At 37.5% G+C, this 25,659-nt stretch overlaps 11 protein-coding genes across 11 annotated transcripts; 8 read left to right on the forward strand and 3 right to left on the reverse strand.

Moving 5' to 3' along the window:
- Positions 1-110: 110 nt before the first annotated feature.
- B0P05DRAFT_559261 (Sec63 Brl domain-containing protein) lies at positions 111-1,656 on the forward strand (the record flags this gene model as incomplete). The annotated part of the gene is made up of 2 exons (XM_051580250.1): positions 111-209; positions 257-1,656. 2 exons carry the CDS (start codon positions 111-113, stop codon positions 1,616-1,618), a joined length of 1,461 nt encoding a protein of 486 aa, XP_051430667.1. The 3' UTR covers positions 1,619-1,656.
- A 20-nt stretch (positions 1,657-1,676) lies between these two features.
- B0P05DRAFT_559262 (nuclear protein Es2-domain-containing protein) lies at positions 1,677-3,033 on the reverse strand. Its single transcript, XM_051580251.1, has 3 exons — positions 2,375-3,033; positions 1,966-2,333; positions 1,677-1,924 (listed from the first exon to the last, which is right to left on the reverse strand). Exons 1-3 carry the CDS (start codon positions 2,981-2,983, stop codon positions 1,693-1,695), a joined length of 1,209 nt encoding a protein of 402 aa, XP_051430668.1. The 5' UTR covers positions 2,984-3,033; the 3' UTR covers positions 1,677-1,692.
- Positions 3,034-3,036: 3 nt separating this feature from the next.
- B0P05DRAFT_559277 (uncharacterized protein) lies at positions 3,037-5,090 on the reverse strand. Its single transcript, XM_051580252.1, has 9 exons — positions 4,848-5,090; positions 4,753-4,794; positions 4,554-4,693; positions 4,371-4,504; positions 4,162-4,333; positions 4,003-4,115; positions 3,827-3,958; positions 3,472-3,770; positions 3,037-3,426 (listed from the first exon to the last, which is right to left on the reverse strand). Exons 3-9 carry the CDS (start codon positions 4,590-4,592, stop codon positions 3,248-3,250), a joined length of 1,068 nt encoding a protein of 355 aa, XP_051430669.1. The 5' UTR covers positions 4,593-4,693; positions 4,753-4,794; positions 4,848-5,090; the 3' UTR covers positions 3,037-3,247.
- A 154-nt stretch (positions 5,091-5,244) lies between these two features.
- On the forward strand, positions 5,245-6,247 carry B0P05DRAFT_498388 (uncharacterized protein; the record flags this gene model as incomplete). The annotated part of the gene is made up of 2 exons (XM_051575409.1): positions 5,245-5,311; positions 5,410-6,247. A coding segment is annotated over exon 2 (555 nt), but the record flags the coding sequence as incomplete, so codon positions are not given.
- A 4,548-nt stretch (positions 6,248-10,795) lies between these two features.
- B0P05DRAFT_640978 (uncharacterized protein) lies at positions 10,796-11,230 on the forward strand (the record flags this gene model as incomplete). Its single annotated transcript, XM_051583758.1, has 2 exons — positions 10,796-11,121; positions 11,168-11,230. Exons 1-2 carry the CDS (start codon positions 10,918-10,920, stop codon positions 11,228-11,230), a joined length of 267 nt encoding a protein of 88 aa, XP_051430671.1. The 5' UTR covers positions 10,796-10,917.
- A 433-nt stretch (positions 11,231-11,663) lies between these two features.
- B0P05DRAFT_559305 (uncharacterized protein) lies at positions 11,664-12,097 on the forward strand. Its single transcript, XM_051580253.1, has one exon. It carries the CDS (start codon positions 11,716-11,718, stop codon positions 11,908-11,910), a length of 195 nt encoding a protein of 64 aa, XP_051430672.1. The 5' UTR covers positions 11,664-11,715; the 3' UTR covers positions 11,911-12,097.
- Positions 12,098-14,734: 2,637 nt separating this feature from the next.
- On the forward strand, positions 14,735-17,403 carry B0P05DRAFT_581539 (chitin synthase 1; the record flags this gene model as incomplete). Its single annotated transcript, XM_051582110.1, has 8 exons — positions 14,735-15,088; positions 15,133-15,219; positions 15,277-15,438; positions 15,483-16,173; positions 16,222-16,361; positions 16,405-16,571; positions 16,627-17,237; positions 17,288-17,403. 8 exons carry the CDS (start codon positions 14,735-14,737, stop codon positions 17,401-17,403), a joined length of 2,328 nt encoding a protein of 775 aa, XP_051430673.1.
- An 82-nt stretch (positions 17,404-17,485) lies between these two features.
- On the forward strand, positions 17,486-19,300 carry B0P05DRAFT_278150 (uncharacterized protein). Its single transcript, XM_051573423.1, has 7 exons — positions 17,486-17,967; positions 18,013-18,265; positions 18,313-18,326; positions 18,379-18,424; positions 18,470-18,975; positions 19,022-19,192; positions 19,238-19,300. The coding sequence occupies exons 1-6, from the start codon at positions 17,817-17,819 to the stop codon at positions 19,156-19,158; spliced, it is 1,107 nt and encodes a 368-aa protein (XP_051430674.1). The 5' UTR covers positions 17,486-17,816; the 3' UTR covers positions 19,159-19,192; positions 19,238-19,300.
- Positions 19,301-19,529: 229 nt separating this feature from the next.
- B0P05DRAFT_591147 (40S ribosomal protein S27) lies at positions 19,530-19,921 on the reverse strand (the record flags this gene model as incomplete). Its single annotated transcript, XM_051582873.1, has 3 exons — positions 19,530-19,669; positions 19,722-19,830; positions 19,916-19,921. 3 exons carry the CDS (start codon positions 19,919-19,921, stop codon positions 19,530-19,532), a joined length of 255 nt encoding a protein of 84 aa, XP_051430675.1.
- A 1,169-nt stretch (positions 19,922-21,090) lies between these two features.
- Positions 21,091-24,426, forward strand: B0P05DRAFT_559308 (PMR1-type calcium-transporting P-type ATPase). Its single transcript, XM_051580254.1, has 10 exons — positions 21,091-21,433; positions 21,525-21,546; positions 21,591-21,672; positions 21,721-21,823; positions 21,866-22,090; positions 22,134-22,278; positions 22,325-22,725; positions 22,771-23,656; positions 23,704-23,921; positions 23,980-24,426. Exons 1-10 carry the CDS (start codon positions 21,143-21,145, stop codon positions 24,334-24,336), a joined length of 2,730 nt encoding a protein of 909 aa, XP_051430676.1. The 5' UTR covers positions 21,091-21,142; the 3' UTR covers positions 24,337-24,426.
- A 68-nt stretch (positions 24,427-24,494) lies between these two features.
- B0P05DRAFT_559314 (uncharacterized protein) lies at positions 24,495-25,658 on the forward strand. The gene has a single exon (XM_051580255.1). The coding sequence runs from the start codon at positions 24,536-24,538 to the stop codon at positions 25,640-25,642; it is 1,107 nt and encodes a 368-aa protein (XP_051430677.1). The 5' UTR covers positions 24,495-24,535; the 3' UTR covers positions 25,643-25,658.
- The last annotated feature ends 1 nt before the right edge of the window (position 25,659 follows it).

Below are 25,659 nucleotides of genomic sequence, written 5' to 3' on the forward strand. Positions count from 1 at the left end.
AACGCGCGTTTAGCACATTTTCTAATGTCTTTGCTCATAGTTTGACGGATGAAGATACTCGTAGAAACTATGAAGAATTTGGTCACCCTGATGGCAAGCAATCATTCACAATGGGTGTTGCTCTTCCTAAGGGTCTTGTTGAAGGCAATGGTATGTACGTCTTGGGTTTCTATGCTCTTGCTTTTGGTCTTGGTTTGCCTTATTTTATTGTAAGTGTAACACGTTAGATGCATATGGCTCATGTCTCTTTTCTTAGGCTCAATGGTGGTATAAATCACGTCGTCTTACTAAAGATAAGATCTTGAACAGAACCATGGGCGTTTTTGTAAAGGGACTGAAAGAAAATGATGGATTTAAAGAAATCATTCGTGTTTTGTCTGGTGCTATCGAATTCAAGGAAGAGGCTGATGTGCGTCCAGGTGAAGAAAAGGCACTCAAGAGTATCAACAGTGCTATTGCTGAAGAACTCGAGAACAGATTGGGTGAGAAATTCGATCGTCTCTCAGATGCTGTCCCTGCCTTTAGTCGCAAAGCCCGTACGCTTATCTATGCTTATCTCCTTCGTATTGATCTTGAATCCAAGGGCGCCACCAAAGCTCTGGTCGAAGACCAACAGTTCATTGTTGACAAATCCATTCATCTTTTGCAAGGACTCTTACAAATCGCTACTGTGAAGCAATGGTTAAGCAGCACATGTGAGTTGATGGAATTGCAACAACACTTTTTGCAAGCTACTTATCCTGGCGAACCCAGTGTTAAGCAATTGCCTCATATTTCCAACGCTCTCTTGCGTCGTCACTATCGTAACAAGAAAGTCAATGTCACTAGTGTCCAACAAGTCTGTGACATGTCTGAAGATGAACGTAAACAATTCTTAAAGTCTGTTTCTGATGATGAATATCTTGATATTGTGGAAGTTGCCAACCGTATTCCTAAATTGTCTGTTCAAAAGGCTGTCTTTAAGGTGATTGGGGATAACATTGTGACTACAGGCGCTATCATTACGTTTATCTTGAAATTGAAGAATGGCAAGGTAACTAGCATGGAAGTCACGAATGAAAAGGAAGAAGAACAGGATGAAGCTATTATTAATCCTGACGATGAAAAGAAGAACAATGGCCCATCTTTACCTATGGCTCACACACCTTATTATGCTGGAGAAAAGAAGCCTTGTTGGTGGATCTTTTTGGGTGATCCCAAAGTGAACCGTATCTTGGTCCCTCACAAAAAAGTGACTGATATTGTTGATGAACAAACTGTCAAGATTCCTTTCCCTGGTCCACCCAAGCCTGGTGTATACACCTTCTCTTTGTATGTCAAGTCAGATACTTATGTTGGCACTGATATTTTACAAGATGTTAAGCTCAAAGTACAAGATCCTGCTGATCTCCCTGAAGAAGAAGAAGTGGATGACTCTATCTCTGAACCTGAAGAAGATTCTATTGCTGGCCAAATGAAATTAATGCGTGAACAAGGTTTTGCTTCTGCTTTGGCTGGTGGTTCAAGCAAAGACAAGAAAGACAAGAAAGACAAGCATGATTCTGACTCTGACTCTGATTCTGATTCTGATTCTGATTCTGATGATGCCGATTATGTTACTGAATCTGACTCTGATTAGATACATTTTTTATATAATATACACAAAAAAAAAAAAAAAAAAAAAGAAATAAAACATTGTTTTTTTTTTATTATTTACTTTTTTTTGTCAAGTGAATGCTGTGGTGTTATTCCTGCTCGGAATAGTCCAATGGGAGTAGGTGTGGCTCCTGGGCGTCGAATTGTCTTTGGTGTTGAGATACCTAAGGATGGTGATCCACTATAAGTACTTCGAAGTGCTTCACCGAATCCTGACATGGCTCGCTGCGTTGGTGTTTTATGGCTTTTCCTTAGCAAATGTTGAGCAGCAGGTGACATTAATCCAGCCCTAAACTAGTGAGCTTATGTAACAAAAACAAAAGCACTTACCCTGATCGAGGAGTACCTTGAATGGCTCTTTGTCTTTCATTTGTCTTTTTTCGGTATGCTTTGGATGCTTTCTCTGACAATTTCATGCCTAATTCTTCACGCTTAGATATCTTTGGTAATGAATAACCAGGTGTCTTTGATCCATTGTTATTAGAAATCAATAAGGGTGTGCCTTCAATAGAACCCCAAGTCATTTCAGGTGTTCCCATACGAGTTGGACTTAAAGTAGGTGTGGCATCGACGAGACTAAATCCTCGAATTTTTGGGGTGGATGAAGGGTTATCGTTATCTCGCTGTAATCCATTCAATTGGTTCCATGCCATTAATGATCCCTGATCTGTTGTAGGATTCGGATTCTTTTTGACTGTCTGTATCAAGTTAATAGTTTGACTACGTTGATACAACTTGCCTGTTCTGTCAAGATATGTGTGTTGTGATATTCAATGGATTTTGGCTGTCCTCTGCCTTCATTCTGGTTTACCCAAGACTCGCTTTTTCCTTGAGGAAAATACATGAGTGAATTCCTTGCTTGATATTTCCAGCCCAATGTTGATTGATTGCCCGCTTCTATCAATTGAACAGGACTCGATTCATGAGGTCTGTCAGTCAGTCGCAACTGCTTTGATTCACGATCAAAAAACCACTTGTTCTGCTCTTTGATCTTCACATTGGCTTTCTCGAGTAGATCGGTAAACGAAGCATTATCTTCACTTGTATAAAGTGTTTGAAACTGATCAAGTGACAAGTTGAGATTGACACGCTTTTCAATACGAGGCTCATTTTCAACATAAAAGTTGATGCTCTGTTGACCATCTCTTTTGGTTTTTAGGGGATTGGCATCGACTTGGCGTAAAGCCTTTCCTGCTTCTTGAAGATCAGTAAAAGTACCATTGCGTTGTGCTTCTAAATAGTCTTGTTGCGCTCTTAGTTTTGCAAGGTTGGGAAAGAAGTCGCGTTCAATAATAAGACTGATGGCTTCTGTGTAAGTGTCTTCATCCAGAACGACAGGCGTTGTCATTGTTATGCTTTTAAAAATCAGAAAGATAAAAGACAAGCAGAAATCAATGTGGCTTTTTTAAGATATCCTTATGATGTAAACTTCCTATTTACTGCACATATGCGCTATATTTATTATTCTCTTGTTTTTTGTTTCTTTGGTGAAACAAAGACAGTATCCCTTGAATCGTCAGAAGCGTCATCACCATCTTCGCTATGGATGAATTTCTCAATCGAAGTAGCGCTGCTTTCGAGGAGAGACTATTGTTGACAAAGTAATCATTTGTTAGATACTAAAATGATAGGTTTTCATACAAACCTTGACTATAAACATGCTTTTTACAAGCCTAGGGAGGAAATTCTTTTGCAACCCAAATGGACGAGTGAGAGCAAAAGAGAGTTCCTCTCTGTACACATAAACACCGCGGAATGGCTGAGAGAAGCTATAAATGTACATTTTGTTTACTATTCAACAAGTTAGACAAGACACTTGAAGGATTTCATACTTGCAGTAGACTTGAATGCCATAGACATTTATTTCTTCATAAATGCCTTCATCACCAGAGCTAATTGTCCTTCTTAATGACTTTAGAATACACTTCAAGTGTTTGGCCATTTTGATTTTGTCGCCGACAAAGTGGTTGTGATTTGTGATGTTTGGTGGCCCGCTGACTTCTAGGATTACGAAGGGATAGTCATGGTTTGTTAGATAAATAATCGCGTCTGGAATCTTTCCTTGTGCCCTTCTTTCATCATCTTTTTGCACACTTTGCTTTTCTTGTTTATCAACTTCAAGGCTCTGGTCACCCCTAAAATCAAGGTTTGTTCGTCGATCAAAGTCCAAATTAAATGTTTTGCTTCTTACCAGATTAACTTCATCTTATCTGCATTGTATTGCAATAGAGTTTTTATCAACGGACCCATGAAAGAGACAATATAGTTCATTTCGCCTTGTTTGAGAAGTAAGGAGGATTTCCCATCTTCATGGCTTCTAAGACTATCGAACAATAAGCTCTTGAATGAAACTCATGACTACTTTACCAGTGCTTCATCATCTTCAATACTTGTTTCTTTGATTGACAATCATCATCATTTTGATCAACAAGGGCAAGCTTTGCAGCTTTCAAGATTTTTTCGAGATTTTGCGAGTTGTCCTGTAAACAAATGTCTTTATAACATATTTTCATTTATAGAATTTACCTTATCATGAAAAACACCAAAGGCAAACTCTTTCAACTCATGAATGTGTTCTTTGTTAATTTCGTCTTTCATTAACTTGGAAGTCAATATGTTGATTTCATCATCATCAATAACTTCTCTTAATTTCGTTGATGAAGAAGGGGTTAAATCAACAATACCATGGAAAAGCAAGCTAATATTGTAAGTTTGTTTTCATTGATCATACGTACTCTTGTTTATGTGGTTCATGTATGTATTTTGCATTGGCTCGGTATCTTAATATTTTAGTCCTTATAGAGTCAAGTGGTGTATGATCAATGAATGGACTATCTTCAAGATCAACCTCTTCGTGTTCTTTTTGAACCTAAGTATTTTGCAGTTGATTAGAGCATATAGCATCTATTGTCACTTACTGATTCTTTGTTTAATACAGTGCTGGCTGAACATACCATTTAATTAGTGTTTTCATTGCTAGCTTGTCATTAAAATTACCAGTGTTAATATTGATAGTATTTATATTATTGTGAGAGACGTTAACAACGCTATGACAGGGCTAAATAAAATATGAATGCTATTCCAAAAAATAAAATGAAATGGGTTGCCATGGATTACCTTTAATTGATCAGCCAGATTTTTAAGAGATGTATTATTTTTCTGATCGAAATCACTTAGTAATTCAGAGTAGACAAAGCATAATATTCACTTACTTTGAGGTCTTGTAAAAGATCGTTTGCTTTTTTCGTAGCACTTTTAAAAATTAAAGATGAAACAGATAGTTCGTGAAGATCTTTTACTAATGCATCTTTTGTTCTTTGGTAATCATAGTTAAATTTTGGAAGGTAATCCTCAAATGCATCTCTTAAAGACCATTTGTTGAAATCGTTTTCATGGAAGTACCGTGGCTGTGACATTTTTTTATAACGTACAACTTGAGGATCTTTTCTGAGAGAGAGAGAGAGAGAGAAAGATAGTAGCCTTTATTGCTATTTCTTTTTTTTTTATGCGCAGTCGCCCTCATATTAAAACCCAGCTGTCCGGTCCAGCTATTTACGTCAAGAATGACTCTTGAGAAAAATGTGTTTTTTATTGTCTCTATTTTATTGAGACCTTCGAACATAGAACATTAAACATAAATTGCTGTGATCTTCTTAGTTTTATTCGATAAATATGTGTAAGTAAAATATATAGGTCAAATTAAAATCAAGTATAAATATGTGAAAGTAATGTTATTTGTTCTTTGATCTTCTTTTTATCGCTCGCTTTTCATAGTAAATTCCGAAACATCATTGTTATATTCAAATGGCAGTACCAAACAGTGATATTTTAGCAGCCTTACAACAGCAAATGGCTGCACAACAAGCAATGATTGAGCAAATCATGCAAAATCAAGAACTCCAGAATCAACAACAGTAATAACAAAGCCAACAGGAACAAGACATAGAAGCAGAAGACCCACTTTTCAACACCCAACAACAAGTACATTCTTTTGAGACACAACCCCATCATGATTGGAATCCTTCTCGAGAATTATCGCAACTATTGGTCCAGGAATGTCTGACAACCAACGTAAACAATTGATTGAAAGATATCCTGCCATCCAAGGAGTCAATTATCAACCACCCGCCACCATGCCTGAAGCATATGCCAGAATGAGTTATGATCAAAAAAGGGAAGACAAAATGCTCAAGCATCATCAATATGTTACTTCAGCAATATTCAGACCTTTGGATACCTTGGCACATGAGATCAGCTCTGAAATTGACAATCCAAACGTTCACAGATACTTGCAAATCATCAATGATATTAGACATTTAGTTTTGCATGCTAATTACGATTTGACAGACTCTAGAAAAAACATTGCACTCAAGGCAATCAATCCAAACTTTAGATTATCTGCTGCAAACAATACAGACTATATTATGGCACAAGACGAGTTTCATAACTTGATAAACAATCAATTCAGTACAGCAAAGGCCTTGCAAGCAGCTCAAAAGTTCAACAAGAAGTCTTTTTCTGGCAACCGTGTCGAAACACAGTCGTTGGTTCGGCGTTCCCAACTTCAGCCCAGCCAAACGGCCTCTGTTCAACACAAGCCCAATTACAGCAATTTAAAAAAAAAATGGTGGTTGAAGAACCTCAGCAAATGGAACGGCAAGTCATTCATCGGCCACGAACCAACCGAGACAGTTCACGTAGATGCAAGCAATACAGGTTGGGGTTGCCATTATGGCGACCTAACTGCATACGGGCACTGGACAAGCGACGAAGCCGACCAGTCGATAAATTGGCGAGAACTCATGGCAGCGTATCTCACTCTCAAGACCTTTCCTCAGTTACACAACAAAAAGATTTTGATACGCACGGACAATACAACATCAGTGGCGTATATCAACAAGCAAGGGGGAACAAAATCGCTATCGTTGATGAAGCTTGCAACTCAGCTTTGGAAGTGGTGTCTGAAACGCAACATCATGGTGGAAGCCAAGCACATTCCGGGTCAACAGAATCAAGTAGCGGATCAACAATCAAGAAGACAGTACAGCAAGAACAATTGGATGATACGACGACCAGTGCACAACCAGGCTCAAAAACAATGGGGAAGAAACGACATCGACCTCTTTGCGGGCAGAACGACATCCCTCGTAAAAAAGTTTGTATCATGGACATCAGATCCCGAAGCCTATGCAACAGACGCATTCAGCCTAGCATGGAATCAATTTCGCCATCCTTGGATCAACCCGCCATGGAACTTAATCAGCAAGTGCTTACAGAAAATAGTCAAGGAAAAGGTGCCATTAGCAACGTTGGTAGTCCCACATTGGACGAGTGCATTATGGTTTCCGGTGTTTCAAGCACTGGCAGTGCAAGCACCAATTTTTCTGTACACGGAGCACCTGACTTGCCCCAGCAGGAACACACCTTGGCCGTTGAAACCGACTTGGAGACTATCCGTTTGGCTCTTATCCGCAGCAAATTTGACAACAAGCAACTCTCAAACACAGCTTCAGACACAATAAATCAACAATACAGTACAGCCATCAGTACCAATCGTACCTACCAAAAACCACAACAGCAGTTCATTCTCTGGGCACAACGCCATCAGGTCCCTCCTTCGGCATTTACAGCTACACAATTGGTCAACTTTTTACAAGATATAAAAACGGAAAAACATTTTCAATTGTCAACGCTCAAATTATGACGATCAGCAGTTCTACAGTTACACCCACATGCGGATTCAATTTCACAAGAAAAGGTGCTGAAAGTTTTCATGAATGCAGTCACCAAACAAGCCCCGCCTCTAGCAATCCATCGTCCAACAATCGACTTAAAACCAAGTATACAATTCGTAGCCAAGATCAACATCAAGCGTTGCTCTTTGGCAGATCTGCAAATTAAGACTGCGTTTTTGGTAGCAATGGCGGCCTTTTTGCAATCATCAGACTTACAGAGAATATCTCTTTTATCTGCAACTCGGGACAATCAGGGCAACTTACTATTTGATATTGTGGCACCTAAAGAAACTAGACAAGGCAGACGAATTATCAAACCAGTACTTATTCATCCCCATCAAGTTTCGGACATTTGTCCAGTGTTATCTTTTCAAGCATTAAAAGACCATCCGGTGGCAAAAGTCAAACGCCAGCCTGACGTTTTATTCGTCAACACCAAGCGTCCTCAACAAGCGGTCAAAACTACCACCATCTCTTCTTGGCTGAGAAAGGTACTACGACAGTCTACAAGCGAATTAAGAGTCAGTGTACGCTCAATTGCATCCTCTATTGCGTTAAAACAAGGAATATCTCTTGACGATATACAGACGCTGGGCAACTGGGTTGATTCAAGGACATTTCAGAACCATTACCGGCGGGAACACTTATCGACGGTGGATTTTACCAACCAAGTACTGGGAGCAGATCTACCAATGGTTCAGCTTGATGAAGGCTCTAACAATGATGAAGAAAACCAGGAGTTTTTCGATGCTACTGAAGGATATTGATGTTTCTTACGCTGGAGCAGCAATTTATGTTTACTGTTCTATGTTCTCTTGTCTAAAGTTACAAAGATGTGCGTACTCTTAAAAAGAAAATTTAGCGTAGTATTTGAAAGAAAAAATAGCATATTCAACGAAAATGAATAATATTATGACATTGAAGGAAACGAAGTTGTAGAGTTTGAAATGGAAATTGACAACGAGATGTATCCAGTCGAAAGCGTAACAGACTACGATACATACACAGATTTAAAGCCTCCCGAGAGAGGGATCGAAAAGAAAGCTGAGTTACCTGCAGAGCTGAAGCAAACACCTGCGAGAACAAAAGCATATAAGCACTACAAGGATGCTGAAAAAGAAAAGCTTTTTTTTCTTGTCGAAGAAAAAGGAATGAGTGTTCGTGCTGCTGCCTTGGCCCTCAACATTAATGTTCGAACGGCACAAGGCTGGGTAGCCAAGAACAACAAAGATCCTCAGGAGCATATCCAAAGGGCTACAGGCAGTGGAAGACCTGTAGGCAGACCGCCCATTTTAACTGATGAGCACAGAGATTTCATGATCGAATGGGCAGACGAGAACACAAATTCTGTTACATTGGACGACATGCTTGACGTATTGACAGAAAAATTTGGCAAACTCGATATCAGTAAAAGCGATTTCAACAAGTTTGTCAGGGATAAGTGTAAGATTACCTTCAAGCAGGCTCGTTTCCAAGCTTTCGAGAGAAACAGTCCTGAAAAAATCGAAGAGCGCTATCAGTGGGTGAAGAGATGGATGAAAACAGATATGGACTTCACTAGCAACTGTGTGTTCATTGACGAAGCTGCTTTCCATATCAACCTTAAGAGAAATTTTTCTTGGTCCAAAGAAGGCGAGCGTGCGAGCGTGAAAGTGCCCAAAACAAGAGCAAAAACTACTACCATTTTGGGTGCCATCTCGCCTTTTGGTGTTGTTAGCATTAGTGTAAGAAGACCAAGAGCATTACCCTCATCAAAGAAAAGAAAAGCAGCAGGAGGTTCGAATGCAAAAGTGGCCAGTAACAATGGTACAGTTACTGGACATTACTTCAATTTCATCAGTTGTGTTTTGGATGTCATGGATCGTCATGAGGAATTCCGTGGCCATTATTTGATCATGGACAATGCTCCTATTCATAAGCATCAAGATATTCAGAATCTCATTGAGAGCCGAGGCTATAAGTGCATGTACCTCCCCCCCCCTTACTCGCCTGAGCTTAATCCCATTGAGCAATTCTGGTCGGTTTGCAAAAGCAAACTCAAGAGGGAACAGCTTTTGGAAGAGGAGACATTGACTTCGAGAATTGCAGATGCTTGTAATAGAATTTTGTACAGTGATCTTAAAGGCTTCTGTAGATACTCTGCTGCCAAATTTGAAGATTGCCTTCAACGCAGACCTATTTAATAAACTCACGCATTTTGCGCATACACAAGCATGCTAATTTTTTTTCAAATACTACGCTAAATTTTCTTTTTTTTTTGTGATAGATTATTTGACTGGATGAAAACAGGTTCATTAAATTCATCACCAAAGCAATGATGACATATAAAGTTGACCGCTTTCTTTCCAAGGTTGATAGTTTCTTCTAATTAGGAAGATTCAATTTAGTCCAAAGCGAAAAAAAAAAAAAAAAAAAAAAAAAAATTGTCCTGATTATTGAAAGTTAAAAGTACAGATAGGTATTATTGGCAACTTATGTACAATCTTAGAGGCCAAAATACATTTGATAGAGGTAGAAAGATACAAAAGAAAATGCTGAAACAAACGTAGTCTACTCCAAAAAAGCGACCATTTTCGCATATATCTATAGATTTTGAAAATAAAATTGCTCTAAGCATTTTATTTGCCGCACGTATTAGTGGTCTTGGGAGGGACCCACTAAAAGAAGCCCGATTTCGATGCAGCTGGAAAGAACCGAATTACTTCTATTTTCAACCTCTAACACTAGCCATCCTGTACATCTTTTGTCCATTTACTCCACATCTATATTATAAAATACCTATATTCTTACTTTTCTATATTCTCCGTCACTCAAAGTTATACAAAGTGTTTTAGAAAGAGCCATTTATAACTGATTTTATATGCCATCTAGAGCAAAAACGCTCAAAACACTGCTTAAATGCACTATTCTTTGATGCGCCATTACTCGACAATTATATTATCAAAAAAATCCGTTTTCTCATTTAAAACGTGTTCTTTGGGGGCAAGAAATCGAATGGTATCATTACTTTGGCAGTTTTGTGAAATTTATTTTTCGACAGAAACTTGATCAAAAATTTTGGAATGATCCAATGTAGGTCTGGTCCCACCAAAATCAGAGAAGACGTTCTCTAGGCACTTTCAAGGAAAAGAAAACGAGTTTACTAAGACAGAAAAAGGCGACTTGATCTGAGCATTGCCTTCAAATATGCATTCAAAGCTCATTGTACACTGTAATCAGTATAAAAGAGACACCTTTCAGTAGATATTGACTAGTAGACAGACACTCATATTTTCATCATTCGATGCACAAACAATAGGCGATCAAGACATACTACGATACTTGGTATTTTCGATGCCCAAAGAGAACATCCTTAAATATGACAAATGATGAATATTATGCAAAATATTTTATATCAATTAAAAGTTGTCATTACTGTAACAGGTATTTTTATCAAATTTTGTATCTCATGAATAAATATAAATAAAAGTTATGCGTGTATTACCTAACCTTTACCATTTAAATCAAAACAATAACAAGACTTCTCTCTTTCCTTTTTTTTATACTTATGGAATATCACTATTACCAAACACCACCAATTTACCGCCCCTCTGCACCTTTGCCACCATTGTCACCCGATATCTCTTCCAACCACTATTATTATGCACCTGCTAGGCAAGAAAGAAGATACAAGACAGTCAAACGACTCGTCCAAATGCCTCAAGGAAGACTTGTCTTGAATTGCCCTGTACCTACTCAATACCTAGAGCGAGTACCATTGCGTGACTCGCCCGAGTTTAATCTTATGCGATATACAGCAGTTACCTGTGATCCATCCGAATTTCAATCTAGGTCTTATACACTCAGACAAGAGTTTATAAAGCGAGAAACAGAGATCGCATTCTTGTCCAAGAAAAGCGTTTCCTACGCGGACATCGAAATGTTGATCATCTTTCTTTTTCAAACAATGATCGACTCTTTCTTCTCCCTGGAATTCTTTTTTAAATTGTGTGCAACAATTTCGTCTCAATGTTTGATTGGCTCCTTTCTTAATTGCTGTCAAGATATTGTCTTTCTCCCCTTCTCCCCTTCTCCCCTTCTGCCCTTCTGCCCTTCTCTCTCTATCTCCTCTTTTGATGTTCATGCAAGTGAATACAAACAAAGTAAACAAAGAAAAGAAACAAGAAAACTAAAAGAAACAATAAAGAAGCACTGGGTCGTATCAAATAATGCGCCTCTTTAATTTTTGTGTTTTCGAGATTCTGCGTGTGTAAAGGGGCTTTATTTCTTTTCTTTTATTTCTTTTTTTTTTTTTTTTTTTTTTAACTGTCATATTTTTCGTTTATACGAGTTGGCATAGTTTACTATGGCGACATTATCAACAGGAAAGACAACACCATCTGCTAAAGCAGCTCGACAGTCTGTGGAACAGGTTGCTCATGAGTTCAACATGTTTCGCGTTCTCATATTAAAACCCAACTGTCCGGTCCAGCTATTTACGTCAAGAATGACTCTTGAGAAAAATGTGATTTTTATTGTCTCTATTTTAACAGCCATTTAAGATCTGTACAAAGTGACAAACAACCCTAGGATACCGAACGTCCTGCATCTGCTTGTTACAGGATACCAGCTGTTTGAATACTACTCTTTGTGTTGTAGCCGACTGGTATACGTTCAGCCAATATGATGCTGTTCACACTTGTGTGATGGCTACTGAGGAGGTAATTCTTCTGATGGTGAAAACGTTTGTAGCCTAGATGGAGAGGTTGCTTTTTTGGTCCTGACCGGTTGCATTCTGCTTGTGTGCAGCTACCTTTGGTTGAACAGTGTACAAACATGTACATCCCAAGTGGTATACGGTACGTCTCGAACGTCTTGGTAGAGAAGGACACCTTTGGCAGATAAATCTTATTTGGTTTTGGCGGTTGATATACACTGATGTTGCAAGTTGCTAGCTTTAAAACCATTACAAGGAAAGTATTTGTCAGTGCTAGTCAGCAACTGGCATGTTTTCTATTGTTATTTAGGCCTTGGTAACTTTCAAAATTCTGTACAAAGTGACAAACAACCCTAGGATACCGAACGTCCTGCATCTGCTTGTTACAGGATACCAGCTGTTTGAATACTACTCTTTGTGTTGTAGCCGACTGGTATACGTTCAGCCAATATGATGCTGTTCACACTTGTGTGATGGCTACTGAGGAGGTAATTCTTCTGATGGTGAAAACGTTTGTAGCCTAGATGGAGAGGTTGCTTTTTTGGTCCTGACCGGTTGCATTCTGCTTGTGTGCAGCTACCTTTGGTTGAACAGTGTACAAACATGTACATCCCAAGTGGTATACGGTACGTCTCGAACGTCTTGGTAGAGAAGGACACCTTTGACAGAGCTATTTTGTCAGTTATACAAGGACCTAAATAACAATAGAAAACATGCCTGATTCTGACTAGCACAAAAACATTATTACTTGAAGATACTCTTGATACTGATCGACTTTTTTTTTTTCCTTTACATCTATAGGTGTTGTCTGCCTGGTTATCTATACAACCGTATTGTTGGTGATGTGCAAAGTAGCAAGCCGTGATAATTTGATACTTTGAATAAATAGCAAATACCTTAATTTAAAGAATAAAACATTCAAGTAGACTTTATGACATGCTACTACTAATGGTTTGCTCTTGATTTCAGATTAAGTATGATGCTACCCATAATTGTTTCGAATATGAAAGTGATTCCAGCTATTCTGTTAATCATCACTATTAATAAAGGCTAATCAGAGCTTAAACAGGCAAAAACCTTGGTTAGTAAAACTGATCATGTTGGCAGTAAAACGACCAATTCAGATGTTTGAGCCATTGGTCTCTCCTACATACATATTCTAAAGTATCCTTGTAAGGTGACCACAAAAGAGAGAGAGACGAGAAATAATACCATAGAACAAAAGGAAAAGCGCTGATATGCTGATAAAGTAATATGAGTTATTTGCACATAATCCATTTTGAATACCTATAATGCATTTGCGTATGTTGTTAGAAAAAAGGAACAAATGATACATATCATTCTCCCATTTGAATTGCTCAATAAGTATTTTTTTTTTTTTTGTGATAGATTATTTGACTGGATGAAAACAGGTTCATTAAATTCATCACCAAAGCAATGATGACATATAAAGTTGACCGCTTTCTTTCCAAGGTTGATAGTTTCTTCTAATTAGGAAGATTCAATTTAGTCCAAAGCGAAAAAAAAAAAAAAAAAAAAAAAAAATTGTCCTGATTATTGAAAGTTAAAAGTACAGATAGGTATTATTGGCAACTTATGTACAATCTTAGAGGCCAAAATACATTTGATAGAGGTAGAAAGATACAAAAGAAAATGCTGAAACAAACGTAGTCTACTCCAAAAAAGCGACCATTTTCGCATATATCTATAGATTTTGAAAATAAAATTGCTCTAAGCATTTTATTTGCCGCACGTATTAGTGGTCTTGGGAGGGACCCACTAAAAGAAGCCCGATTTCGATGCAGCTGGAAAGAACCGAATTACTTCTATTTTCAACCTCTAACACTAGCCATCCTGTACATCTTTTGTCCATTTACTCCACATCTATATTATAAAATACCTATATTCTTACTTTTCTATATTCTCCGTCACTCAAAGTTATACAAAGTGTTTTAGAAAGAGCCATTTATAACTGATTTTATATGCCATCTAGAGCAAAAACGCTCAAAACACTGCTTAAATGCACTATTCTTTGATGCGCCATTACTCGACAATTATATTATCAAAAAAATCCGTTTTCTCATTTAAAACGTGTTCTTTGGGGGCAAGAAATCGAATGGTATCATTACTTTGGCAGTTTTGTGAAATTTATTTTTCGACAGAAACTTGATCAAAAATTTTGGAATGATCCAATGTAGGTCTGGTCCCACCAAAATCAGAGAAGACGTTCTCTAGGCACTTTCAAGGAAAAGAAAACGAGTTTACTAAGACAGAAAAAGGCGACTTGATCTGAGCATTGCCTTCAAATATGCATTCAAAGCTCATTGTACACTGTAATCAGTATAAAAGAGACACCTTTCAGTAGATATTGACTAGTAGACAGACACTCATATTTTCATCATTCGATGCACAAACAATAGGCGATCAAGACATACTACGATACTTGGTATTTTCGATGCCCAAAGAGAACATCCTTAAATATGACAAATGATGAATATTATGCAAAATATTTTATATCAATTAAAAGTTGTCATTACTGTAACAGGTATTTTTATCAAATTTTGTATCTCATGAATAAATATAAATAAAAGTTATGCGTGTATTACCTAACCTTTACCATTTAAATCAAAACAATAACAAGACTTCTCTCTTTCCTTTTTTTATACTTATGGAATATCACTATTACCAAACACCACCAATTTACCGCCCCTCTGCACCTTTGCCACCATTGTCACCCGATATCTCTTCCAACCACTATTATTATGCACCTGCTAGGCAAGAAAGAAGATACAAGACAGTCAAACGACTCGTCCAAATGCCTCAAGGAAGACTTGTCTTGAATTGCCCTGTACCTACTCAATACCTAGAGCGAGTACCATTGCGTGACTCGCCCGAGTTTAATCTTATGCGATATACAGCAGTTACCTGTGATCCATCCGAATTTCAATCTAGGTCTTATACACTCAGACAAGAGTTTATAAAGCGAGAAACAGAGATCGCTATCTGTATCACGATGTACAATGTCGGTGACTGTTTGTTCGAATTTATGCATTAAACATTCTATAGGAAGATGAAGTCTTGTTATCAAGAACATTGCATGGTATTATGAAAAATATTGGTCAACTAGCAAAACGGTATCGCTCTTCAGTTTGGGTAAATTAAGAAAAGCTCCCTATGTATAGCTTCAAAGAGATTTATCTGTTTCAATAGGGTGAAAATGCATGGCAAAAAGTTGTGGTTTGCATAATTGCAGATGGAAGAGAGAAACTAAATGGAAAAGTGCTTGATCTGATTTCCGTTTTGGGCGTCTACCAAGAAGGAATTGCTAAAAATGCAATCAACGATAAACCTGTTCATGCTCATCTGTACGAGGTATAAGCATAGTGTGGATTGCTCGCAGACTGAATAGCTTATAGTACACAACTCAGTTATCACTAACACCAGACTTGACATACCAAGGCGTTATGGATGGCATTGTGCCTACACAAATCATTTTTTGCCTCAAAGAAAAAAACCAGCGCAAGATCAATTCACATCGCTGGTTCTTTCAAGCCATTTGTCCTGTTCTTCAACCCAATGTTTGCATTCTAATGGATGTTGGAACAAGACCCGGTCCTCATTCGATTTATAAACTATGGCATCCATTTCATAAACATAGAGATATTGGTGGTGCATGTGGACAAATCAAAGTCATGACAGGTAAGGGTGGTGTCTATCTATTAAATCCATTAGTGGGGGCACAAAACTTTGAATATAAAATCTCAAATATCCTCGACAAACCCTTGGAGAGTCTTTTGGGATATATTCAAGTATTGCCTGGTGCATTCTCAGCCTATCGATATTCTGCTATTCAGAATGATCCTATGACACATGAAGGACCATTGAAAAAATATTTTTTGGGCGACACATCAAGCCCATTAGTAGCATCCTTGGAAGGTATATTTGATGCCAATATGTATTTAGCTGAAGATCGGATTTTGTGCTATGAATTGGTAGCCAAAAGAAATTCACAATGGCGATTGTATTATGTCTCTGGAGCTTATGGAGAAACAGATGTGCCCTTCACCATTGCTGAATTTATTGCACAACGTAGAAGATGGTTAAATGGTAAGATAAGCAACACATAACTATATCAAGCTCAATTTTTGCAATGAGGATCTTTCTTTGCTGGTGTTTATAGCCTTGTTCATTGGGGGAAAATTTTAAATACGAATCATACGGGCAAAAGGAAATTTCTATTACTTATAGAGTTGATCTATTTGTGTATCAATTGGCTTTTTTCATGGTTTGCTCTCGTAAGTCGTAAATCAATTGATTATTTAATTTACAACATACAAGGGCAACTTTTTTATTAGTTTTTATATCTTGACAAAGTCATTAGCTACCATGTCAAATCCACCATTTGATAAAAATACAGCTAATGTAGTGCATACTATACTAAGTTATATATACGCTGTCTTGATGATTTGTTTATTTCTGATGTCCATAGGCAATCGTCCGCAAGGGTAAAGAGGAAAAAACAAAAGAAGAAAAGAAAATGTGTGTCTTATGTGTTGATAGTTCTCAAGGATCGTATGGCTTGATCATGGTTTTTTTCTCATTACTTATGATCTATGTAATTTTTGCGTCTGTGTGGATTGCCTACGATGGTATTTTTTCTGAACTGTCAAAACCACAAAATATTGTGGACCTTATTTCTAATGGGCCCTTTCGAGATATTGTCATTTCTCTTTCTTCTACATTTGGCGTCTATATTTTATCCAGTCTTATTTTCCTAGATCCATGGCATATGGTGACAAGTTTCTTGCAGTATTTTTTGCTCGCACCAAGTTACATTAACATTTTAAACACGTACGCTTTTTGCAATACTCATGATGTTAGTTGGGGTACAAAAGACATCACTTTGGTACCTTATTTAGGACATGTTGAAACAAAAGTAGGCAAAACTACAGCAGAAGTCACTTTGCCTGAACAAAAAGACGTGGGTTATCTGTATGAAGCATCTGTCCAGAATCTGGAACACAAGGTGCTGTCTATAAAAACAGGCGATCCCAAGCAGAGACAGGAAGACTATTACAAGAACTTTCGTACGAGGCTTGTGGTCTGTTGGATACTTACAAATTTAATACTCGTGATTGCTATCTGTACTGTGAACAATCTTGGCAAGCTAGGTAGAACAATCGTCAAAGCGGATAGTTCATTGACAGGTTTAATTGTGTAGGCGAGTTCGATACAAGGACAAATAGTTACATGAGCTTTTTATTATGGAGCGTAGCTGGTCTTAGTCTCTTTAGATTTGTGGGTAGTACACTCTATCGCTTTTTTTCATTCTTTTAATATACGTCTAAAGGCTAGCGCCACATGTTCATTGTAATTGGAGTCTATAGGCAAGAGCAAAGAAATTATTTCAAAGGGTAAAAGATTGACATCGGACTTCTACTTCCGTGAACGAAGGCTTTTTATTTATGAAAATGAACCTGAGTTTGTGTAAGTTTAAGTAACATTTGCTTTATCATGATTGTGTTTGAAAGAAAAGTACTTTTTCATATCTATGCAATTATATGTGATCTAAAGTAGAACTTGAAAAAAAAAAAAAGAAAACTTTATAATAAGCCGATCCAGTGCGATTGTTAGTAACAGTCTATAATGAATTGTTTGTTCTCCTAAATGCGGCACTTTAAACGATACTTATCCTTCTTTTTTACTCTCTTTTTTCTTCCTCTTTTTTCTTTCTTTTTCTTTCTTACGCTATGCTGAAAAGGCTATTACTACTTCAACTTGTCATTAAAAAAATATGGGGACAACCGTTATTATTTAACGAAAGTCGTGTACAATCATTTGAGCTTTATGAAAAACTTTTGTGTATCCTATTTTTAGTTTTTATAGGAGGTGTATTTGCAGGCACGTATCTTTATGTAGATGTGATTTTACTGACTCTTCTCTTAGGATTGACGATTGGTTTAATGGGCCTTGACAAGACAAATCTCCATGTATTAATCGAATCCGGTACACCTTCAGAAAGAAGGAATGCAAAACAAGTTTTAGCTCTTTTAGATCGAGGAAATCATTGGGTACTAGTGACTTTATTACTTTCGAATGTCATTGTCAATGAAACACTGCCTATTATTTTACATGGTGTCTTAAGTGGAGGTTGGCAAGCTGTTGTCATTTCTACAGCTCTCATTGTTATTTTTGGAGAGTAAAGTATAAACTATGTATAATGGATTAGAACTAACATCTGAATAGAGTGATACCTCAATGTAAGCTTCCTTTTTTTTTTAATGTAGGAATAATCGACATTTTTTTGTGTAGCCATATGTGTCCGACATGGATTAGCAATTGGTGCAAAAACAGCATGGTAAAAAGTAGTGCTTGTCAAATCATAATTTAACCATTCAAATAGGATGGTATTGGTATTGATGTACATTATGTACCCTATTGCCTATCCCATAGCCAAATTGTTAGACTATGTCCTTGGTGAATCGCATGGCACAGTCTACAAGAAGGCTGGTTTAAAAACACTGGTTTCCTTACACCAAGCAGTCCATCCTTCCGACGTAGATGCACTGACTTCCGATGAAGTAACCATTATTGGTGCTGTACTCGACTTGAAACAAAAACCTGTTTCGTTTATCATGACACCTATCAAAGACGTCTTTACACTTTCAACAGACGATATTTTAGATGAAACATTAGTTGATAAAATCTTGACAGCTGGTTATTCTCGTATTCCTATCCATGCGCCTGATGACAAGGCTCATTTTGTCGGCATGTTATTGACAAAGCGTTTGATTACTTATGATCCCGAAGACGCTTTGCCAATGAAACAGCTGCCCTTGAGTGCATTGCCTGAGACAGGACCTGATACAAGTTGTCTTGACATCCTTAATTTCTTTCAAGAGGGCAAGAGTAAGTGGAATCAGACAGTAACCATACTTAGTCTATGTGTTTATAGGCCATATGGCACTTGTCACAAACGATACTCATGGTGCTATTGGTGTCATTACTTTAGAAGATGTGATTGAAGAACTTATTGGCGAAGTAACATTGTTTGCATTAATATTATGTAATCACTCATCTCTTTTGAATTAGGAAATTATTGACGAAACAGATGTTTATGTGGATGGTAAATGACACTATTGTCTTTATTTGATACTCATATTTTTACTAGTAACAAACAAGGTTCGAGTGATCCGAAGACATATGTTAAACAGACGCAATACAACAGCCAAGAAGCAGAAATTACTTGTAGAAAAAACTTATGGTGCCATCTAAAAAGAAATAGAAAATACAGTTTGAATCAATATCATTTTTTTTATTAGGCGTAGGCATGTCGCAGCTGCGTCTGTGTATATATATAATTTTTGTGTGTATATGTAATTGTATGTGCGCACGTGTGTGTGTGTGTGGAAATATTGCGCACACAAGTGTAAGTGTGAATGTATACAGATTGATGGTAAAATCTAGTTGGCCTTTCTACGGAAAGAACAACCTTCAGTCAAACGAGCACGACCACCAGTAGGTTGACAGAGAACAGTACCACAAGAAGAACACAAGACAACAGTTTGAGCATGACTGAAGACAGTGCTAATGTTTAAACAACCTATATATTATGCATGTTAATGAACTACTCATCAATTGAACATTCTACATACCAGGACATTTGACATCCATAAAGTAAGAGTTGGGAGATTGCACCAAACGCTTGAGCTTGTGAGAACGCTTTTCGTGTTCAACAGAAGGATTTAAAAGATCAATAGCCAACTATCCAAAACAATCAATTCATCTCATATTCAACATAATCCATCCATCTCTCGTTTCGCATCAGATGGCTAATAAGGACACTTACGGTCATTGTTCAAGAAGTGATCCTACGAAAGAAGGAAGAATATATCTAATTTCGAGCCTTTACTGCGACTGTATAGGGTGAGCTTCATCGTTTTCTTGGGAATAGTTGCTTACCGCACCGCGTAACCAGCCCCGATAGCGCTTTAGCCAAAATTGGAATTCTATTGGCTGCTTCCTGTAGGCGATAGAACACTGACCTGCCTTTTATATTAAAGAAAGAAGCGTCTTATGATTATCAATATATTTACGTAAAAAAAGTATAGCTAGGTTCATAGCTAGATTGAAAGGTTTAGACTACCAAAAAGGTACACATAGATATGCTTGTTGGGCCTAAAAATTAGAAATGAACCACTTTTGTTTTGGCTGCAAAACGACGATAGACTCCACCTTCAATCTTCAGCTCAGTTCTCGAGAAAAAAATCTAGCTACGATTGCCAAAGCTTGCGAAAACATTGACAGAAAGGTTCTTTGTGATATTGTTCCACATTGTGTCAGCAACTTTTAAAGTTGCTTCGATAGAGTCACCTTAACAAGTAGCCATGTTCAAAAAATGAAAACTGAAGATGAACTGAGCGAACTTTAGTACCTTTCAAGGCATACAGTTACAAGGATTGATCTGATACAAACGAGCCTTGGTCTCCGACCAAAATAAGTTTAGTTTGCAGAGAAAAGCGAATAGTGGGAATGAAGCTCATTGTATATCTCTCAAATCGGGCATCGTAAATTGTATGTATCTAATAAAAAAATACCAGTTACACGGCATTCTTGTCCAAGAAAAGCGTTTCCTACGCGGACATCGAAATGTTGATCATCTTTCTTTTTCAAACAATGATCGACTCTTTCTTCTCCCTGGAATTCTTTTTTAAATTGTGTGCAACAATTTCGTCTCAATGTTTGATTGGCTCCTTTCTTAATTGCTGTCAAGATATTGTCTTTCTCCCCTTCTCCCCTTCTCCCCTTCTGCCCTTCTGCCCTTCTCTCTCTATCTCCTCTTTTGATGTTCATGCAAGTGAATACAAACAAAGTAAACAAAGAAAAGAAACAAGAAAACTAAAAGAAACAATAAAGAAGCACTGGGTCGTATCAAATAATGCGCCTCTTTAATTTTTGTGTTTTCGAGATTCTGCGTGTGTAAAGGGGCTTTATTTCTTTTCTTTTATTTCTTTTTTTTTTTTTTTTTTTTTTTAACTGTCATATTTTTCGTTTATACGAGTTGGCATAGTTTACTATGGCGACATTATCAACAGGAAAGACAACACCATCTGCTAAAGCAGCTCGACAGTCTGTGGAACAGGTTGCTCATGAGTTCAACACAGACATAAAAAGAGGCTTAAACACATCAGATGTACTTGGTTTGCGTACTATTTACGGAATCAATGAACTAGAAGCAGGCGAAGAAGAATCCCTGTTTTCCAAATTTATTGATTCCTTTAAGGATCCTCTTATCTTACTCTTACTCGGCTCTGCCGGTGTTTCTGTCCTTATGGGTCAGTTTGACGACGCTATTAGTATTACTATGGTAATTTTGTTTATCTCCTGAATTTATCCTCCTTTTATTAAGCACACACACATATATATACTCTCCCTTTTTTTTTTATTATACTCTGCAGGCTATTATGATTGTAGTTACAGGTAAACATAATGCTATTCATACAAAATGCTTAATTTGTTCTTAGTTGCTTTTGTTCAAGAATATCGATCCGAGAAATCACTGGAAGCATTAAACAAACTCGTACCACATCATTGTCATTTAGTGAGGTATAAAGACGCGTTAAAACAAGTATTGTTTCTGATAAAATAATACAGAGATGGACAAATTGCTGATGTGTTGGCAAATGATTTGGTGCCGGGTGATATTGTTCATTTCGGTGTAGGCGATCGTATTCCTGCTGATTGCCGTTTGGTATCTGTAAGTCCATCGAATACAACTATAGAACTGAACTGTGTATAGAGTGTTGGGTTAGAAATTGATGAGTCAAATTTGACAGGTGAAAACAAGCCCAGAAGAAAGATTGCCGACGTATTAGCCACAACTTCATATGCTGAGTTAGCTTTGAATGAACGAGAAAATATTGCCTTCATGGGTACACTTGTACGCAACGGACACGGTGAAGGTATTGTTGTAGCGACTGGTAAAAGCACTGAATTTGGTCATGTTTTTGAGCTTATGCAAGAGGTAAACTTACCAAGTTGAATCTGTTTATTGACTCTTTTGTTAGGTCGAAGTAAGAAAGACACCTCTTCAAATAAGCATGAACGATCTCGGCAAACAACTCTCCATATTCTCATTCGGTGTGATTGGTGTGATTGTATTGATTGGTGTGATTCAAAAGCGTAGTTGGTTAGATATGTTCACGATTGGTGGTAAGCTTATTTATGATACTATATACAATGGCTGACATAAAACAAGTGAGTTTGGCTGTGGCTGCTATTCCTGAAGGTCTGCCTATTGTCGTCACAGTAACTCTTGCTCTTGGTGTGCTTCGTATGGCAAATCGTAAAGCTATTGTAAAGCAATTACCTTCTGTTGAAACATTAGGTAGTGTCAATGTTGTCTGTGCTGATAAGACAGGTACCTTGACTGTCAACCAAATGACTGTCACCAAAGTATTTACTATTGAAAACCAAGAGACATTTGATTATGAATACAAGGTACCTTCCAACATGTCTGAAGCCTTGCGTCAAACACTTCGTATTGGTAATTTGTGTAACAATGCATTAGTGGGTGAAAACAACAAGATCTATGGTCAGCCTACTGAAATGGCCTTACTGGATGTTGTTATTCGCAGTGGTATGCAAGATGAGCGTATTGTAAGTGACTGCATGTATTTAAATGTTGCTTCTAATATAGCATAGCACTATGATCGTTTAAATGAAGTTCCTTTTGATTCTGATACCAAATTCATGTCTGTCACTTGTCGTGAAAAAGATGACCAAACAACTTCTGGCATAGTGTATGTCAAGGGTGCTACTGAAGTCCTCATTGACAAGTGTACTACTTATTATACCTCTGATTTCACAAAGCATCCCTTCACACCTGAATTAAAAGAAGCTGTTACTCAACATGTTGCTGCTATGAGTTCTCATGGTCTCCGTGTGCTCAGTACAGCCTTTGGCTCTAATGAAAACAACTTGTGCTATACTGGTTTCTTGGCTGTACATGATCCTCCTCGTCCAGGTGTAGGTGATGCCATTAAAAAGTTGATTCAAGGTGGTGTTAAGGTGGTCATGATCACAGGTGATTCTGAAGCCACTGCCATGTCTATTGCTCGTCGTTTATGTATCCCTATTAATTCTAAAGGAAGCTGTATTACTGGTCATGATATTGAAACCATGTCAGAACGCCAGTTGCAAGAAATGATCCATTCCGTCTCTGTCTTTGCTCGAACCACCCCCAAGCATAAGTTAGCTATTGTACGTGCATTCCAAGAAACAGGAGCTGTGGTTGCAATGACCGGTGATGGTGTCAATGATGCTCCTGCCTTGAAAATGGCTGATATTGGTATTTCCATGGGCAAGAGTGGTACGGATGTCTCCAAAGAAGCAGCCGATATGATTTTGGTAGATGATGATTTCTCTACTATTTTGAATGCTATTGAAGAAGGCAAGGCTATTTTCTACAATATTCAAAACTTTTTGACTTTCCAATTGAGTACAAGTATCTCTGCTCTCTCTTTGATTGCTATCTCTACTTTGTTTGGACTCAAGACGCCTTTGAATGCTATGCAAATTCTTTGGATTAGTAAAGTATGAAGAATATAAAAAATAGAGGCTTACTTTTGATATTAGACATTATTATGGATGGTCCTCCTGCTCAATCTTTAGGTGTTGAGCCTGTTGATCCTGAAATCATGAAGAAGCCACCAAGGTCACGTAATACAAATATCTTGACGTCTCGCTTAATCGCCCGTGTCTTGACTGCAGCTGTCATTGTTACTTTGGGCACCATGTTTGTTTATGTCTCTGAGATGGCTGATGGTGTCGTAACTAACAAAGATGCTACTATGGTAAGTAAGTCTGTTTATCGTATGATCTAACACACACACACACACACACACACTATAGACGTTTACTACTTTTGTCTTCTTTGATATGTTTAATGCGTTGGCTTGTCGATCAGAAAAGCAATCCATTTTCTCTATTGGCTTCTTTTCGAACAGAATGTTTAACATTGCTGTAGGTGGCTCCATTGTAGCTCAGATGTTTGTTGTCTATGTACCCTTTTTCCAGTCTATTTTCCAAACAGAGCCCCTTTCTTTGTCTGAATTGTTCAAAATTATTCTAGTGACCAGTACTGTCTTTTGGGTAGATGAAATTAAGAAAATGATTCGTCACAAAGGCATTGGAATTCAAAGAAGTGCAGGAAACTACCGTATTGTACGCCAATCAGAAGAAGTTGAAAGTGCTATTGACCTTGTTTAGACAGTATATATATATATATATATATATCATGAAAAGAATGACCCTTAGATCTTACAATGTATAAAATAAACAATGCCAAATAAAGAAATTAGGAGAATTTACGCGCCCTTTTTTTTTCACGCGATATTTAGATTGCACGCGTTTCATAGAGATTGATAGGCTCAGAAAGAAAAATTTTTTGTTCTTTTCTTTCATAAATATGTTTACAGCGTTTGGAGGCATAAAGAAGAGAGAGCCACTTTTTACTTTCAAACGTAAAGTGCCCTTTTCCCATACTGCGATAGAAGAAAACAACAAGAAAGTAGTCTCTCTTCCTTCACCTTCTTCCTCCAACTCTTCTGTTGAACTCTCACAACCCAAACCAACACCCAAAGAACCAAATATTGACGATGCTATCTTTGATTTTCCAGCCAAGATAGATAAGAAAGCACTCGAAATCAAACTAATGGTAGCTTCAGCGGAAAGAAGAGCCGTACCTGATACGAAACTGGTGAAAAAGAAATCAAAGCAAAAACTCACAAAATCTTCACCTTCACCTTCTTGTTCATCCTCTACTTCATCCTCGCCTGTACAGAAAACTAAAAAGAAATCACCCAAGAAGCAAATCAAGCCTTCTGTGTCCACACCATCATCTTATGAACCTTCATTTGATATTTTTGCTTTTGACCCCCAACCTTCTTCTCACCTACCTCATTATACACCTGCTAGTCATACCAATATACTTTATCATTATCAACAACCCCAGCCCATGTACAATGCTCCTATGAATGTGAACAATATACTCAATGATCCACTTGGACTTAATGATGTTGCTAGCTTATTAGATAATGATCCTACTATGCCTTTTTATAATACTACACCTTTCCCTAATACTATATCACCTCAGTCTTTTAATACAAATACACTACCACACACTTTTCCTTTTGAAGACACATCTCTAAACAAGACATCATTGCCACAAGAACCTGTAGAAAAGAAACGCAAGCGAAATTTGGTTGCTCATCTCAAATCAGCCAATGGAGAAAAAGAAAACAAGCCCTTAAATCAAGGTTTTGATTTCTTACTTTCTGATGAAGAAGAAGAAGAGCCCAAAGACATTTTGCCTTTAAGAGATATCATCACCACAAGAGATAAAAGTCCTTCTCCTGAACTCAGTTATCAACAAAAAATGGAACTTGAACTCGAAGCCATAATGCGATCCGAATTTGGTACTAAAGAGAAAGTAGAACATGAGGCAACATCAAGACCCCGTTATCAACCACTCAACAAGGTCAATGTCAAAGTAACCTTTCAAAAGAAGAAATAAACTTTTTTTTTATTTAT

The sequence above is a fragment of the Gilbertella persicaria genome (assembly GCF_025201335.1).
Source record: "Gilbertella persicaria strain CBS 190.32 chromosome Unknown B0P05scaffold_54, whole genome shotgun sequence".
In the NCBI taxonomy this organism is placed as follows: domain Eukaryota; kingdom Fungi; phylum Mucoromycota; class Mucoromycetes; order Mucorales; family Choanephoraceae; genus Gilbertella; species Gilbertella persicaria.